General features: G+C 37.5%; 1 protein-coding gene across 1 annotated transcript in view; it reads right to left on the reverse strand.

The window, feature by feature from the left end:
- Positions 1-892: 892 nt before the first annotated feature.
- Positions 893-15,723, reverse strand: part of LOC111155012 (oxysterol binding protein like 11) — a 95,304-nt gene continuing 80,473 nt past the window's right edge. Inside the window, exons 11-13 of the mRNA XM_022515005.1 lie at positions 12,828-13,010; positions 5,797-5,950; positions 893-2,191 (exon numbers count right to left, since the gene is read on the reverse strand). Coding sequence (XP_022370713.1) covers positions 2,126-2,191; positions 5,797-5,950; positions 12,828-13,010 — 403 coding nt within the window. The 3' untranslated portion in view covers positions 893-2,125. The remainder of the gene's footprint in view (positions 2,192-5,796; positions 5,951-12,827; positions 13,011-15,723) is intronic.

A 15,723-nucleotide genomic window follows, 5' to 3' on the forward strand; every position in this document is an offset into this window, starting at 1 on the left:
CTCAGCAGGGAGCCTTCTTCCCCTTCTTTCTCTGCCTACCTGTGATTTCTCTCTGTCAAATAAATATTTTTTAAAAATTCACTATTTAAAAAAAAGTAGTAGTATTTCACGCTTGTCAAAGAAGCAACCCATTATCATGAGATTTCAATTACTCGTAAATGTATTGTTTTCCTGAAGAATTTTTAAAATTGTATTTCAATATTTCTAAAAATGGCTCAGCAATTCAAAGAAATAAACGGGTATTCAAGTGGCTCAAAGAACAAAACAAAATCACTAGTTTAATTTTACATTCTTGCTCTATTTCCAGTATATTTAAATTAAACATTTTAGTGTTTAAAAACTCTTATTGAATTTATTTCCTTTTCTCCCTAAGAGATTCCTGAAAATAAGAATGTAAAGAGAAAAATCAATATCCCTCTCATATGAACAAGGTGCTAACTCTACTAAATATAAACTTTCTATTTCTCTCCATTCATAAAACAGACAAAGGCATTATTGTTCTCTAGTTTTATTATTTTTCAATCTTCCCAACACATGAACTATAACTCATTTTGATATTTTTCAGTGCATTTCACAGCAAAAATGAACAAGGGAATCATTAAAATGGTTGTACATAAACCAGTTATTTTCTTATAATTTACAGTTTGTTGAAAAAAATTATTGTTTTGCTGTTTTCATCCTATCAACCCCTTCAATAAAACACAATTTATCAGAGCACAAAGCTTAAACTTCTTATGATGATGCAAGAAATACAGCCACCTAATAGGGCTGATGAGTAACAGGTATGTTACACACACTGATTGGAAGACACATCAGAAGAAACAGAGTAAGGCACCACTCTTGGAAAATTAAGGTAGCTTGCAGTAACAAGTGTTGAGCACCATAAGTAGGTGCTCAATAAATACTTGAATGAATGACAAAAGCCATAATTAGCACTATCCTTTTAATTGCCAGCAATTCTTCAACCTCAATAAAATACTTATTAAAAAAAAAAAAAAAGATTTGTACCTGAATACAACTTCCTGATAACTTTTTATTTCTTATTCTTTCTTCAGCATTTGAGTTTCCTTGAAAAGAGAACCACACCATACATGCACTCAGCCACATACACAACTTCTGAATTACTGACAAATATGAATAGTTGGTTTAAATTTGAGTGAACAGAGGTAAGATGAAGCATACTTATCCAGAGAGATAGCACATAATACTGGATATTAACCTATTAACCTATTAACAAGTGAAAAAAAGGTAAGGAAAAAAGTAACAGTTTTATTCTTTAATGTTTGCTATGTTCTTTAATGCCTCAGTTCTTGAGAAAGGCCAAAATCTCATCATATTGACATGAACACATTTAAAAAAATTGTCTCTCAAGTGTAGTATTTAATAAAACTAGGTACTGAAAAACTTCTGAAATTTTTCAAGTCAATGTTGTTTTCAAGTATATTAAAATGCTCAGAAGAAAAAATTCTCCATGGTTATAATTCTAATCAATTTATAAATATACTTTTTAAAAGAGAGTTCCAACAGAGGTGGAGAATGGATAAGCTCCTCAGACACAGGTACACAGTCTCTTGGAAGGAACAAGAATGCCTTGTTACTACAACCTGGTTGATTTTTTTAACACTGATTTCAGGCACAATGGCTGAATCCACTTCTGGGTCATCATCCTCCTCCTCTGAGTTTTTAAACGTAGTGAATACTTCAGTTACCGACAGAAAGCAACACACAAACTCTGACAGAGACTTCACTTCTCACTATAAAGAAATCAAAATCACTGAGTTCTCACTGTTGTGTGTGTCTTGCTGTCCCCCTGCAAAGACAGGGGATTCGAACTGAACTTTAGGAGCGGGGACTGGATAAAAGATTAATCACCTAACAATTCCTGTGAAAGGTTTTTAGATGATATTGCTCATGTCACGTGAACAGGTTGGTGAGAGGCCCATCGTGCTTCTTCAACACTTTGGTCTTGCTGCCATTCTACGGTGCCTTCACAGGTACATTCGTGTTCAGCTAGATTCAGTCTGTGCGATCAGGAAGCAGGTCACTCAGTGCAATGACTCCATTCTGGGAGGGTTTAGGGTAAACAGAGAAGAAGTTCATTTGGTCGAGTCTTAGATAGTGTGTGTCACTCTGCTGGTTGTGCTGTTGGGATTATTTTCCAAAGGGGTTTATGATAAACCCAGCCGTCACCCTGAAACAAGCAGAAAAGTGTATTAAAGAACGATTCCTCTAATAGTTTCACAATCGGTGACCAAAACTAGAAGCAACACCTTCCCTGAGGTAGAATTCTACTCTCACATTTAAAAATAAGAATTTTTGTGACAGAGAAAAAAATCTGTGCTTAAGACATTACATGATGCCAGTGGTTTAGCTAGGATTAGGGGAGAAGTTCTGCTGGGGGCCCCTAGTTGATGCTCGATGATCACTTTATTTACAGAATTCATCTGTAGCAATTCTGCCAGTTTTGCCAAGATGCTGCACACTGATGGGCACCAAGCAGGCAGAGCACAAAGAAATGGTCATCAAGGTACTAGCTGTTCTCTCTACTTCAACCAGTATCTCTAGTATCTGAGTACTGTGTCCTAGTTCTCCCCTGACTCTATTCCCATTAGTTTTCCCTGGCTCCTGTGAACAGAAGGATACCGCAAGGAGATAAAGTTAACAGTCAGAGAATGAACTAGAACCAGGGGAATACCAAGTGAGGAAAAGAAACTCATGAAGCTATATACTGGGGGTGCAGGACTTGATACAGATTACCTGAGTTCCATGTTCACAGGACTAGGTGAAGTAACACATCCTTAATGCATACTTCCTTCAGTTTATTTATATTAAAAATTTTCTTAAAAATTTAAATACATGTATTTTATTTTGTTCCTAAAATGACTTGAGGCTGGCAATTACTTAGTTTCTAGTGACAAGGACTCATTCTCTCCTTGACTACATTTCAGTTGGACTACTTTGAGCACTCTTCTTGACTAGGCCTCAACCATGGCCTACTGAGCTCAATTTTAGCAAATAATTCTGATAAGCCAGTTAGCCAAGAATCCCCCCAACCCCAAATCCTTGATTTTGAAACTCTTGTTTTCCTACCCTTGATATGTAATCAAGTTCCTCTCTCCCCACCCCAATCCTTGATATCTAACCAAGATTCTCTTTTCCACTCACTCCCTCGCATTTCCACTTGTCCCTGTACTCAGTGTTGCATTCAATCCCTCTTCTCTATTACATCAGTTCTGAATGAAGATTTTCTTGATGTTTTAAATAAGTATCAAAATAATTCTTCTTTAATAATAGCAACCATTAGGGGCATTTGGGTGGCTCAGTAGGTTAAGTGTTCTGCCTTTGGCTCAGGTCATGATCTTGGGGTCCTGGAATCAAGTCCCATGTCAGGCTCCCTACTGAGTGAGAGGAGTCTGCTTCTCCCTTTCCCTCTGCTGCTCCCCCTCATGCTCTCTCTCTCTCCCTCCCTTGCTCTCAAATAAGTGAAGTCTTTAAAAAAAAAAAAAAATAGCAACCATTAGATTGTTTATATTAAATCACCTGGTTGGTAATTCTCAACTCCTTTAGTACTATTCTTTGAAAAAGATGTCAACTAATCACATCACAGAATGCCAGACTGGTATATCTCCAAGAATAAACTAGAAGTCTCAACTTTATATGTCATGTTATTAGCAAGAATCAGGGTGCCTATCTTTTAAAATTTCATTAGTTGTTATCTTTCTTTTAAGATTTTATTTTTGAGGAATTTCTATACCCAACATAGGGTTCAAACTCACAACCCTGAGATCAGGGTAGAGCATGCATGCTCTACTGAGCTGGCCAGGCGCCCCTATATCTTTTAGCCATTATAGCCCCCTGCTCTCGACCCCCAGAGTTCACTTTTAATGATTTACAGAAGTCCTCCTTTAGAAATTCTCCTCCTAGAATCTACTCCTGGTATATCTGCCTTCTTTGAAATGAAAAAAAATCCAAAGTTACCAGACTGTAACATTGAATAATAACAACAAAGTTTTATTTTTTCATATAAAAGACTAATGTGAAGTATTTTTCCCTTTATTATTCCTATCCATGAAAATGGCCAGTATTTTTTTTTTTTAAGATTTTATTTATATATTTGACAGAGGGAGACACAGCAAGAGAGGGAGCACAAATAGGGGGAGGGGGAGAGGAAGAAGCAGGTTTCCCACTGAGCAAGGAGCCGGATGCAGGGCTCGATCCCAGGACCCGGAGATCATGACCTGAGCTGAAGGCAGACATTCAACCGACTGAGTCACCCAGGTGCCCCGGAGAGTATTTTTAATAGTCAAAAATTAGAAAAATAAAGGTAATGAAGCCACTATAATAAACTATGGATTTTTAGGGTTAATAACTATGCAAAAATCAAGATCAAATTACTTTTGGCAAAGTCCTTCCTGATGGACCAATATTAAAATTCAGTGGGCTTTAGACTTGTTTATTGATAAGAGAACATTTTTTTCTCTCTTTTTTTTTTTTTTTGAAAGATTTTATTTATTTATTTGACAGAGAGATCACAAGCAGGCAGAGAGGCAGGCAGAGAGAGAGGAGGAAGCAGGCTCCCCTAGAGAGCAGAGAGCCCGATGCGGGGCTCCATCCCAGGACTCTGAGATCATGACCTGAGCCGAAGGCAGCGGCTTAACCCACTGAGCCACCCAGGCGCCCCTTTTTTCTCTCTTTTAAAAAGATTTTACTTATCTATTTTTAGAGAGAAAGGGAGAAAGAGAGAGCACCAGCATTGGGGAGAGACAGACAGACAAACAGACTCCCCACTGAGTAGAGAGTCCAATGCGGGACTCGATCCCAGGAACTGGGCTCATGACCCAAGCCGAAGGCAGATGCTTAACTGAATGAGCCATCCAGGTACCCTTTTTTTGTCTTCACCCAATGTGGAGCTCGAACTCACAACCCTGAGATCAAGGGTTGCGTGTTCTTCTGACTGAGCCAGCCAGGTACCCTGACAAGAAAACTTTTCTTGGTGTCAGCTCTGGTCCGCTACTCACCTTTCTCTGAGTTCTACCAGAAAGTAATAAACAAAACAAGACAAAACAAAGCAAAGATCTTTAAATTTGGATAAGATTCCATAAATTTAGTCCAGCTGCAAAATCAGTGCATCAAAGTCTTCCATGTAAGCCATGGTCTCATATAGGACTAATGATGCATTACTATAAAATGTACTCCCTTATTATTGGATATTTTTGATTGTTGTACAATTCCTTCTTACGCTAAACTCAAAATTCCTGGTAGGGTGCACCTACCTCAGGACTGCTAAACAAACTGGTAAAAAAATTTCTACATGATAAAGCATACACATATCTGAAGAAGGTTACAACAAACGGCCCTAATTTTCGGTTTTCTAGGCTAAACACCCCACTTTATTCTTTTTTCCTTAAATGTCAATATTCCAGCCACTTCACTACCCTTTGTATAGCTATTTAAGTTTCTCATGTCTCCCCTTAAAATGTAGTCTCTGGAAGTAACAAAGAGTTTCAGTGTGGTTCAAAAGGTAATAAATTATAAATTGTATCATCTATTACTGTGATTGAGATTATGTTATTAGCATTTTTGTTTCTGACCAATTTAATCCTGAAATCTACCTCATCTGAACTGCTGCTAAACTATTTTACCTTCGCAAACTGAAAAGCTCATGAAAAAGCTCCTGGTTAAGCTGGAGTAGTTTCAGAAATAAAGATGTATAAGTGATAATTTGAGAAAGCCTAGTAAGCTAAAGTCCTCACTAAGTAGATAATGACTTTTAGTCTGAAGACACGTAGGACAAACCTCTTTAATAAAATACTTGGTTTTCCAGGGTGTGCCTGTTTCGGTTCGATGCCTTTCTTCAGTCCTTTGGCGTTCTTCCAAAGTACGTTTATGTTCCGTGGCTTTATCAATTTCAGATTCCCTCAGAGAGTCTGTCACATTTTTCCACAATCGCCTAAAATCAGAAAAGCCACAGATCTTACAAGCATTCTTTAAAAAAAGATAACAGAACTGATACCCTTGAAATTAAAAGTAATTTAAAAAAATTATGTCTCCTGAATCAGATATATAGTTTCATGTATATGAGTTATAAAACCATGGAATAATAGTATGGTGCTGATACTGATGTCCAAGATGCTGCTCCTTCTGCTTTTTTTCTTTTTTCAAATAAAAAATAATTTGTATTATATGAAGTAATAGATTTTTATTTTTAAGACACTTAGAGGGACGCCTGGGTGGCTCAGTGGGTTAAAGACTCTGCTTTAGGCTCAGGTCATGATCCCAGGGTTCTGGGATCGAGCCCCACATCGAGCTCTCTGCTCAGCAGGGAGCCTGCTTCCCCCCCTCTCTGCCTGTCTCTCTGCCTATTTGTGATCTCTCTCTGTCAAATAAATAAATAAAATCTTAAAAAAAAAAGACACTTAGGAATTAATAAGCAAAAAGATAAATAAATTTTTTAAAAGCTGAAAGTTTAGAGACTTCTACTTCTGGACATGATAAGATAATGGGGACCAGACTTAATCCTCCTGCCTTTAATCAGCTAGGAAACCAGACAAAATATATTGAAACAATGGAGACTACAGATATTGAGCAAAAGGCAAGTACAGGACAGTGATTCCTGAGAGTAGTAAATACATAAGGGGAGTCCTATGGGTGCTCCAACTCACTGGCTAGAGTTTACTGGCACAGCAAGAAGAAAAGCTCAACTAACTCCAAGCAAAAGAAAACTGCCCAGACAACTCTTTGGGAGAAAGAACAGTCTGTTCAACAAATTGCACTGGGACAAACGGATATCTAAAAGCAAAAAAAGGACCTCAGACCCTTACCTCAAAAGGAAACTTTTACAAGAACACACAGGAGAAAATCTCAGAGGCTGGGTTAGGCGAAGATTTCCTAGATACAATACCAAAACTATATTCCATAAAAGGAAACATCGACAATCTCATCTCAAAAAAATTAAAACCTTTTACTGAAAAAAACTCACTACAAAAATTTAAAAATAAGCAACAGACAAGGAGAAAATATTTTCAAAACACATATCCAATAAAGGATTTGTATTCAGAATTCAAAGAACTCCTGCAACCCAAGAGGACAATCACACATTTCACCAAACAAGATAAACAAATGTGTAATTAATTAGCACATGAAAATATGTTCAACATCATTAGTCATTTGGAATATGCAAATTAAAACCATAATAAGACTATTTCACACCACCTAAAAGGGGTATGATGGGTATAAGGCAGGTAATAACAAATGTTGATAAGGATGTGGAGAACTGGCACACTTCTACATTGCTGGCAGGAGTGTAAAATGGTGTAGCCACTTAGGAAAATAGTTCGGCAGTTTCCTGAAAAGTTAAATGTAAAACTTGCAGACAATCCAGAAATTACCATTTCAGATATTTACCCAGAGAAATGAAAACATATCCACCCAAACAAGAATGTTCATAGTGGTATTAATCATTATAGTCCAAAACTGACAATGTCCATCAGTTGGTGAAGGGATAGACAAAATGTGGTTCCATATAATGGAATACTATTCAGCAATATAAAAAATGAGCTACTGATACATGTTGTATCCTAGATGAACCTCAAAAACACTATGCTAAGTGAAAGAAGCCAGGCATAAGATATCACATATTATATGATTCCATTTATCTGAAGTATCCAGAAAAAACCATTTATAGACAAAAAGTAGGTTCCCTGAGAACGGGGATGGGAATGGAATGGACATTAGCTTAAAATGGGAATAAGGGTCTTATGGGATGATAAAGGTTGTGAAAGTGATTTATGGTGATGACTGCATTGCTCAAGAAAGTTGCTAAAAATCACTTAAATATAAACTTGAAACAGGTGAATTTTATAATATGTAAAATATATCTTGATAAAGTTTTTAAGTGGCAATTTTAGTATTAAAGCAGAATTCAAAGCAAGAATTATCATCAGGGGAGCGCCTGGGTGGCTCAGTCATTGGATATCTGCCTTTGGCTCGGGTCATGATCCTAGGGTCCTGGGATCGAGCCCCGCATCGGGCTTTCTGCTCCATGGGAGGCCCTCTCCCACTCCCCCTGCTTGTGCTCCCTCTCCCGCAGTGTCTCTGTCAAATAAGTAAATAAAATCTTTAAAAAAAAAAAAAAAAAAAGAAAGAAAAGAAAGCTATCACCAGGGATAAAAGATCATTTCATAATGATCAGAGTTCAGTGCATTAAGAGGACATACAATCCCAAATGTGTTATCCCTACCACAGAGTAAAGATTTAGACAACTATGAAGAGAAATATGCAATTATAACTGGTAATTTCAATAACTGACCTCAACTGATGAAACAAATACACAGAAAATTAGTAAAACAAAGAGTACTAGAAAAATACTATCAACCTACTTGAGCTAATTGATATTTACAGAGTACTGTCACCTAACATCAACTGAATACAAACTCTTGTCAAGTGCCCATGAAATGTTTACCAAGACAGAATGTATTCAGGGTTATAAAACAAATCTCAATAAAATCTGAAGGACTAAAACCATACCAAGTATATCCTTTGGCCAAAATTAAGTTAAACTAAAAATGAATAGTGAGAAGATAGCTGGAAATTATCCAAAAATTTGGAAATTAAATAATACATTACTAAATAACTTCATGAGTTCCCCCCCCAAAAAAATCAAAGGAAAATCAGAAAACACAAATCAAAAGTTTGAAATAGCTAAAGCAGGCTCAGAGAGAAATATATTAAATATTTATATTAGGAAAAAAGAAGAAATCGACCTAATGAGGGGTCAAACTATGGCTGGCTACGCAAATTTTTATTGTAACATAGTGGTGTCTATCCTTTCAAGGTCTGTGGCTGCTTTCATGCTTCAGTGGCAGAGCTGAGTAGTTGTAGTAGAGACTACCTTGCCCACTAGGCCTAAAATATTTACTCTCTGGGCTTTTATAGAGAAGTTCGCTGATCCCTGACCTAAGTTTCCCTTTTAGGAAACTAGAAAAAGGAAGAGCAAATGATGTACCAAGTAAGCATAAAAGAGGAAATAAAAAAAGAGCAGAAATCAATGAATAACAAAATAGAAATATAGACAAAAAGCAATGAACAAAAACTGGTTCTTTGAGTAAAATTAATAATCCTTTAATAAATAATCCTTAATAAAAATCTTTAATCCCATTAATAGGAAAAGAAAATATTACCAACATAAAGAATGAAAGTGGGACATCGCTAGAGAGCCTACACACATTAAAAGAAAACTAAGGGAATATTATAAACTATATGTCAATAAATTTGACAAAATAGATGTAGGTGAAATTAATCAATTCCTTAAGAGACATAAACTACCAACCTTCAATTAAGAAGAAAGACAACCTCACTATCCCTCTAAAGATAATGAATTGTAGTTAAAAACTCCCTCAAAGAAAACAACAGACCAATATCCCCCATGAATGTAGATATAAAAAATCCTTAATAAAATTTTAGCAAAGAGAATCCGACAGTATCTCTTAAACATTTGTCTGCTTTAATAATAGCTGGATTCTTACAAATGTTTCTACATTCAATCTGTTCTATTATTTTAGTTTAATTAAATAAAGAAAAATCTAGGGGTGCCTGGGGGCTCAGTGGGTTAAGTGGCTGACTCCTGGTTTCTGCTCAGGTCATGATCTCAGGGTCCTGGGATCAACACCTGCATTAGGCTCTGTGTTTAGTGTGGAATATGTTTGAGATCCTCTCTCTCCCTCTCCCTTTGCTCCTCCCACCCCCCAGGTGTGTGTGCGTGCATTCTCTCTCTCTAAAATAAATAAAATCTTTAGAAAAAAAAAGAGTAACACAGACGAAGGAAATCCACAGAGAATAAATGGTAACACTGGTGGCACTCTCTAGAAAATAATAAATAAAAATAAGTCTTAAGAAAATCTGGCCTCACATAGATACAGAATTGGAAAAGAGAATATTTTAACATACTTCTCAAGTAATTTAATTCTTTGGTATTGTATTAAATTCACCAGGTCGTAGTTTTTTATTCTTATTTATGTATTTATTTACATAATCTTAACCAGGGTCTGTGTTGCACAGAGCTCCACGTGGGCCTCAATCTCACAACCCTGAGGTAGTGACCTGAGCCGAAACCAAGAGTCCAACATTTAAATCAACTGAGACACCCACGTCCCCCAGGTGGTAGTTTTTTAAAGGTTGCCTGCAGTGTGGAAAATGAAAGATGTCAATTAATTTTTTATATTGTGCTACAAGGAAACTCATTGGTCTAACTGGCATCGTGACTGGATTTTTTTTTTTTTTAATTTAAATTTTAGGTAGCTAACACACAATGCAATGTTGGTTTCTGAATTAGAATTCAGTGATTCATCACTGAAATACAATATCCAGTGCTCATCATAACAAGCGCCCTCCTTAATACCCATCACCCATCTAGCTCATCCCCCAGCAACCTCCCTCCAACAACCCTCAGTTTGTTCTTTATCTTTAGGAGTCTCTTATGGCATGTTTCCCTCTTTCCTTTTTTTCCTTTTCCCCCTTCTCATATGTTCATCTGTTTTCTTTCTTAAATTCCACATGTGAGTGAGATCATATGGTATCTGTCTTTCTCTCACTGACTTGTTTCACTTAGCATCATACATCTAGCTCCATCCACATCATTGCAAATGGCAAGATTTCTTTTCTTTTCTTTTTTTTTTTGGTGTTGGCTGAGTAATACTCCATTTCATATATCACATCTGCTTTATCCATTCTTCTTGACTGGGTTTTTGAATGGGTCTTGAATGATTTTGTAGTATCATGCATTGTTCACTTGAAAAATGATCTTTCAGATGTTGACATTTTATTATGTAATATTAAAAAAATCACATTCATTACTATCACCACCAATTTCATCAGAAAATCCTTTACTTGGGAAGCTTTCATACTCAGGCAGATAAAATTTTCCAAATTCTGATTTTTGTCTTGAAGCTTAAATAGTTTTTCCAATTTAACTGAGATACAAATGACATACAGGACTCTTACCTAAGTTTAAGATGTACAGCATAGTAAATTGACTTATATACACTGTGAAATACCTACCACACTGAGTTTTGTTAACATTCATCATTGCATATAAATAAAAAAGTTTTTTTCCTTTGTGATTAGAGTTCTAGGATCTACTCTTTTAACAGCTTTCAAATATGCCACATGGCAATGTTAACCATAGTCATCATATTGTACATGACATCCCCCAGTACTTGTTTACCTTACAAATAGAAGTCTGTACCTTTTGATCACCCTTATCTAATTCTTCCACTTCCCAACCGCCACCTCTGGTAACCTCAAATCTGATCTATTTTCCATGAGGTTTTTATTTTGCCTAGATTACCTATAAGTAAGATCATACAGTATTTGTCTTTCTGTGACTTATTTCATTTAGCATAATATCCTCAAGGTCCATCTACATTGTCACAAATGGCAGGATTTCCTTCCTTTTTATGGTTGAATATAATTCCATTGTGTATATATACTACAACTTCTTTTCAAATTAAAAAAAATTTTTTTAAAATAATCTCTACCCCCCAAATGGGGCTCAAACTTACAACCCCAAGATCAAGAGTTACATGCTCTTCCAACTCAGCCAGCCAGACGCCATATATACTACATATTCTTATCCATTCATCTGTTGACAGATACAAGTTGTTTCTGTTTATTTATCTACCTATTTACTTTCCACTTTCTTTTTTAAAAAATTTTTTCACTTTATTTCTTCATCACAATATTTCCCCCAACCCTCACTCACCTCCCCTCTTGGAACCGTGAGTTTGTTTTTGTTTTTAAAGATTTTATTTATTTATTTGACAGAGAGAGAGAGATCACAAGTAGGCAGAGAGGCAGGCAGAGAGAGGGGGGGAAGCAGGCTCCCCGCTGAGCAGAGAGCCTGATGTGGGGCTCGATCCTAGGACCCTGGGATCATAACCAGAGCTGAAGGCAGATGCTTTAACCCCCTGAGCCACTCAGGTGCCCCTCAGTTTGTTTTATATAGCTGAAGAGTCCATTTCATGGTTTGTCTCTATTTTTCTCTCTGCTCATGTGTTTCATTTCTTAAATTCCACATATATGAGATCATCATATGATATTTGTCTTTCTCTGACCTATTTAGCTTAGCATTATACTCTCCAGTTCTATACACATCATTGCAAATGGCAACATTTTCTTCTTTTAATGGCTAAATAATATTCCTGTGTGTGTGTGTGTGTGTGTGTGTGTGTGTGTGTGTACACGTACCACACCTTCTTTATCCATTCATCTATTGATGGACACTTGGGCTGCTTCCACAGTTTGGATTATAAATAATGATGCTCTAGGGGTGCCTGGGTGGCTTAGTGGGTTAAAGCCTCTGCCTTCAGCTCAAGTCATGATCCCAGGGTCCCAGGATCGAGGCCCGCATCGGGCTCTCTGCTCAGTGGGCAGCCTGCTTCCCCCGTCTCTGTCTCTGCCTGCCTCTCTGCCTACTTGTGATCTCTCTCTCTCGGTCAAATAAATAAATGAAATCTTTAAAAAGAAAAAAGTATTATTTAAAAAACTAATTTATCTTATTGTTTAATTTCTATTTCTTTGAATTCTAAATACGCTGAGTAATTTTTCATTCTTAGTGGCCCTTTTCCTCTACTTTTGAACTGCCTCTTTATGTTCTTTGCCCATTTTCCTGTTGGGGCATCTGTCTTTTGTGAATAATTTAAGAGTTTTTCGATAAAGATAGTAATCCTTTGACTGCGAACTGGTGAAGTGACTTGCCTAAGGCTGCAAACTATGAAAAGGCTTAGACAGAGCGTTGGACTCTTTCCTGGATGGATGTGGGGATGACATACCTGGACTCAAATGGATCTTGCTTCTCCAGAGGTCTTACTCTCTTCTTTGTCACTGCTAATTTAGTCAAGTCCACATACTTTGTCTCTCCATTGCTGTAAGCGAACTCAAGAACACTATTCCATTCGCCTTGCACTCTGCATACCACAGTATTGGTGATGTTGTGCTTTACTTCACCTGTAACCCTAGAAGCAGGTAAGAAATAAAAATGTGCTCTAATAAGTGAAACTAGGCTTGTTTCTTAGTATTCTGAAACCTAAAGACATACTTTCTGAATTCTGTTTAAATTGGTTATACAGCTCACTTCAGTTTGTCAGTGCCAAGCCAGACGGTAAATCCCATGACAGCTTACTAGATAATTTTTTTCAAATAATGTCAACTTTAATCTTTTAGAAAGAGTACCGGGACTCAAACCAGAGACCAAGTTACCATAAATGATCACAAAGTGTGATCTTTAAATGCTTGCTACAAATAAAATACTAAAACTAAATAGAAATATGAAAAATATTTACATTTCCTTTTTATTAAATTTTTAAAATGTTACAATATTACAATTTAACTTTTTAAAAAAACTAGTCCTATTCACTTAAAAGTTTGGAGTCCCTGTATTTGAAGTTCTGCTATAAGCGTAATTTTAAATATAGACACCAGATAAACCAGTCAGAGGCAGAAAAATTGAAAAAAATAAATAAAAATTTTAATAATCTCTTGCCAAAAGAGAAAAATTAAAAGAGTATGGGTATACAAAAATTATCATCAACAGAGAACTCCAAGAGAACTCAAACACTACTGCTGTTGAAAGTTTAATGAAGAGTAAGTTATCCAGCTAGTTTATCAACAGGCAGATAGGATACGGCTCAGATGAAGATCAGAATAAACAGGTCTAATTATTTTTATTAATTTTTTTTAGAGATTTTATTTACTTGTCAGAGAGAGAGAGCAAGAACCGGGAGCGGCAGGCAGAAGGAGAAGCAAGCTCCCTGCTGAACAAGGAGCCTTGGGACTCGACCCCAGGACCCTGGGATCACGACTTGAGTTGAAGGTAGACACTTAACTGACTGAGCCACCTAGGAGCTCCTGGCTGAATTATTTTTAATGAAGTATTTTGTGTTCACCGTAGGACACAAGTAACAACAGGGTCAGGTAAGACAGAGGTTCAGAACTTAGAGAATAGTGGGCAAATGTTAGGGTCTAATCAGTGCGCCAGTGATTGTGGTTTATCTGGATTCAAAAGGCAGTCCACAGGACCAAAGCCCAGTGGTTCAGGCTACAGGAAGCATTATTTGTCAGGAATAAGCCAAGGTCCTAGGAACCAGAAGGACACAGCGAAACATAAGGAGCCCATCCATCATTTTCAATCAGGAGAAGTTAATTAAAGGTCTGCAAACTCAGAACTCAAAGCAGAGATATAGGGACCAATAAGCAAATGATCTATGAACCAGATTTTGGAGATCGAGGTAGGAGGGATTTGGAATTCAAGAGCAAACCAAACGTCCAAAATCAAAAGCTATGCATAATGACAGCTCACTGGACACAAATGAACACCATGGCTACAAGTTGGCTTGATTACAGCACAGATGGGAACTCGGTTATACTTCAAAGCATATGAACTTAAATAATTCCACGTGAAGGGTTTCTTGCCTGTTTCTTGTGATATCCATGTTTCCTCTCTGACCCCACTTACCAACATTATTCCCTTCTTTGAAAATCTGTTTCTAACAAAACAGGAAATGAGGAGATGACACGGAGTACTTTATCTGTTCCCTTCTCCATCGACACATACCCAAATTCTGAGAATTAAGGGACCATCAAATATTCCTCACTTGATCTTTTACTGCACACAATCTCTCAAGTCATCATCTGCCGCACATGCCTTCCCACTGGAAAACAGCACACCTAGGTCCCTGTGCATGCATGCGGAGTTATGTGGAGTCTGTGCCGCTTGGTGCAGCTACATGCCAAGAGTAGCACGAAGAGGGCTAGGGCGGGGAACAAGAGTCACACATACTAGAGGTGTGCCATGGGGAACATGCAAAGGCAACGCAAGGACGAAGAAGGGCTTCATTCTGCTTATAGTAATTGTTCCTAACAGTCTAATGCAGGTCTGGCAAACTTCTTCTGTAAAGGACTGGGAAGTAAATACCAGGATTTGCAGGCCAGACTGTCTCACAACTACTTAACTCGGTCACTGTAGCATGAAAGCAATTATAGCCAGTAAATAAATGAGTATCTAAACATATAAAGCACATAGATCTAGGGGCAGCTGGGTGGCTCCGTCAGTTAAGCATCTGACTCCTGATCTCAGCTCAGGTCTTGATCTCAGGGTCATAAGTTCTAGCCCTAAGTTGGGTAAAAAAAGAGAAAGGGCATGTAGCTCTAGACCTTGGTACCAACCAATAACACAGAATATGTGGCCCTTAAGATACTAAGAGCTAAATCTTTTTTTTTTTTTAAGATTTTATTTATTTACTTGACAGACAGAGATCACAAGTAGGCAGAGAGGCAGGCAGAGACAGAGGAGGAAGCAGGGTCCCTGCGAAGCAGAGAGCCCGATGCGGGACTCGATCCCAGGACCCTGGGATCATGACCTGAGCCGAAGGCAGAGGCTTTAACCCACTGAGCCACCCAGGTGCCCCCTAAGAGCTAAATCTTTTTTTTTTTAAAGATTTTATTTATTTATTTGAGAGAGAGACAGTGAGAGAGAGCATGAGCGAGGAGAAGGTCAGAGGGAGAAGCAGACTCCCCATGGAGCTGGGAGCCCGATGTGGGACTCTATCCCGGGACTCCGGGATCATGACCTGAGCCGAAGGCAGTCGTCCAACCAACTGAGCCATCCAGGCGTCCCTTTTTCTTTTTTTTTTAAAGATTTTATTTATTTATTTGAGAGAGAGACAGTGA

The sequence above is a fragment of the Enhydra lutris genome, unplaced genomic scaffold (genome assembly GCF_002288905.1).
Source record: "Enhydra lutris kenyoni isolate GAN:26980312 unplaced genomic scaffold, ASM228890v2 scaffoldscaffold39, whole genome shotgun sequence".
Lineage (NCBI taxonomy): Eukaryota > Metazoa > Chordata > Mammalia > Carnivora > Mustelidae > Enhydra > Enhydra lutris.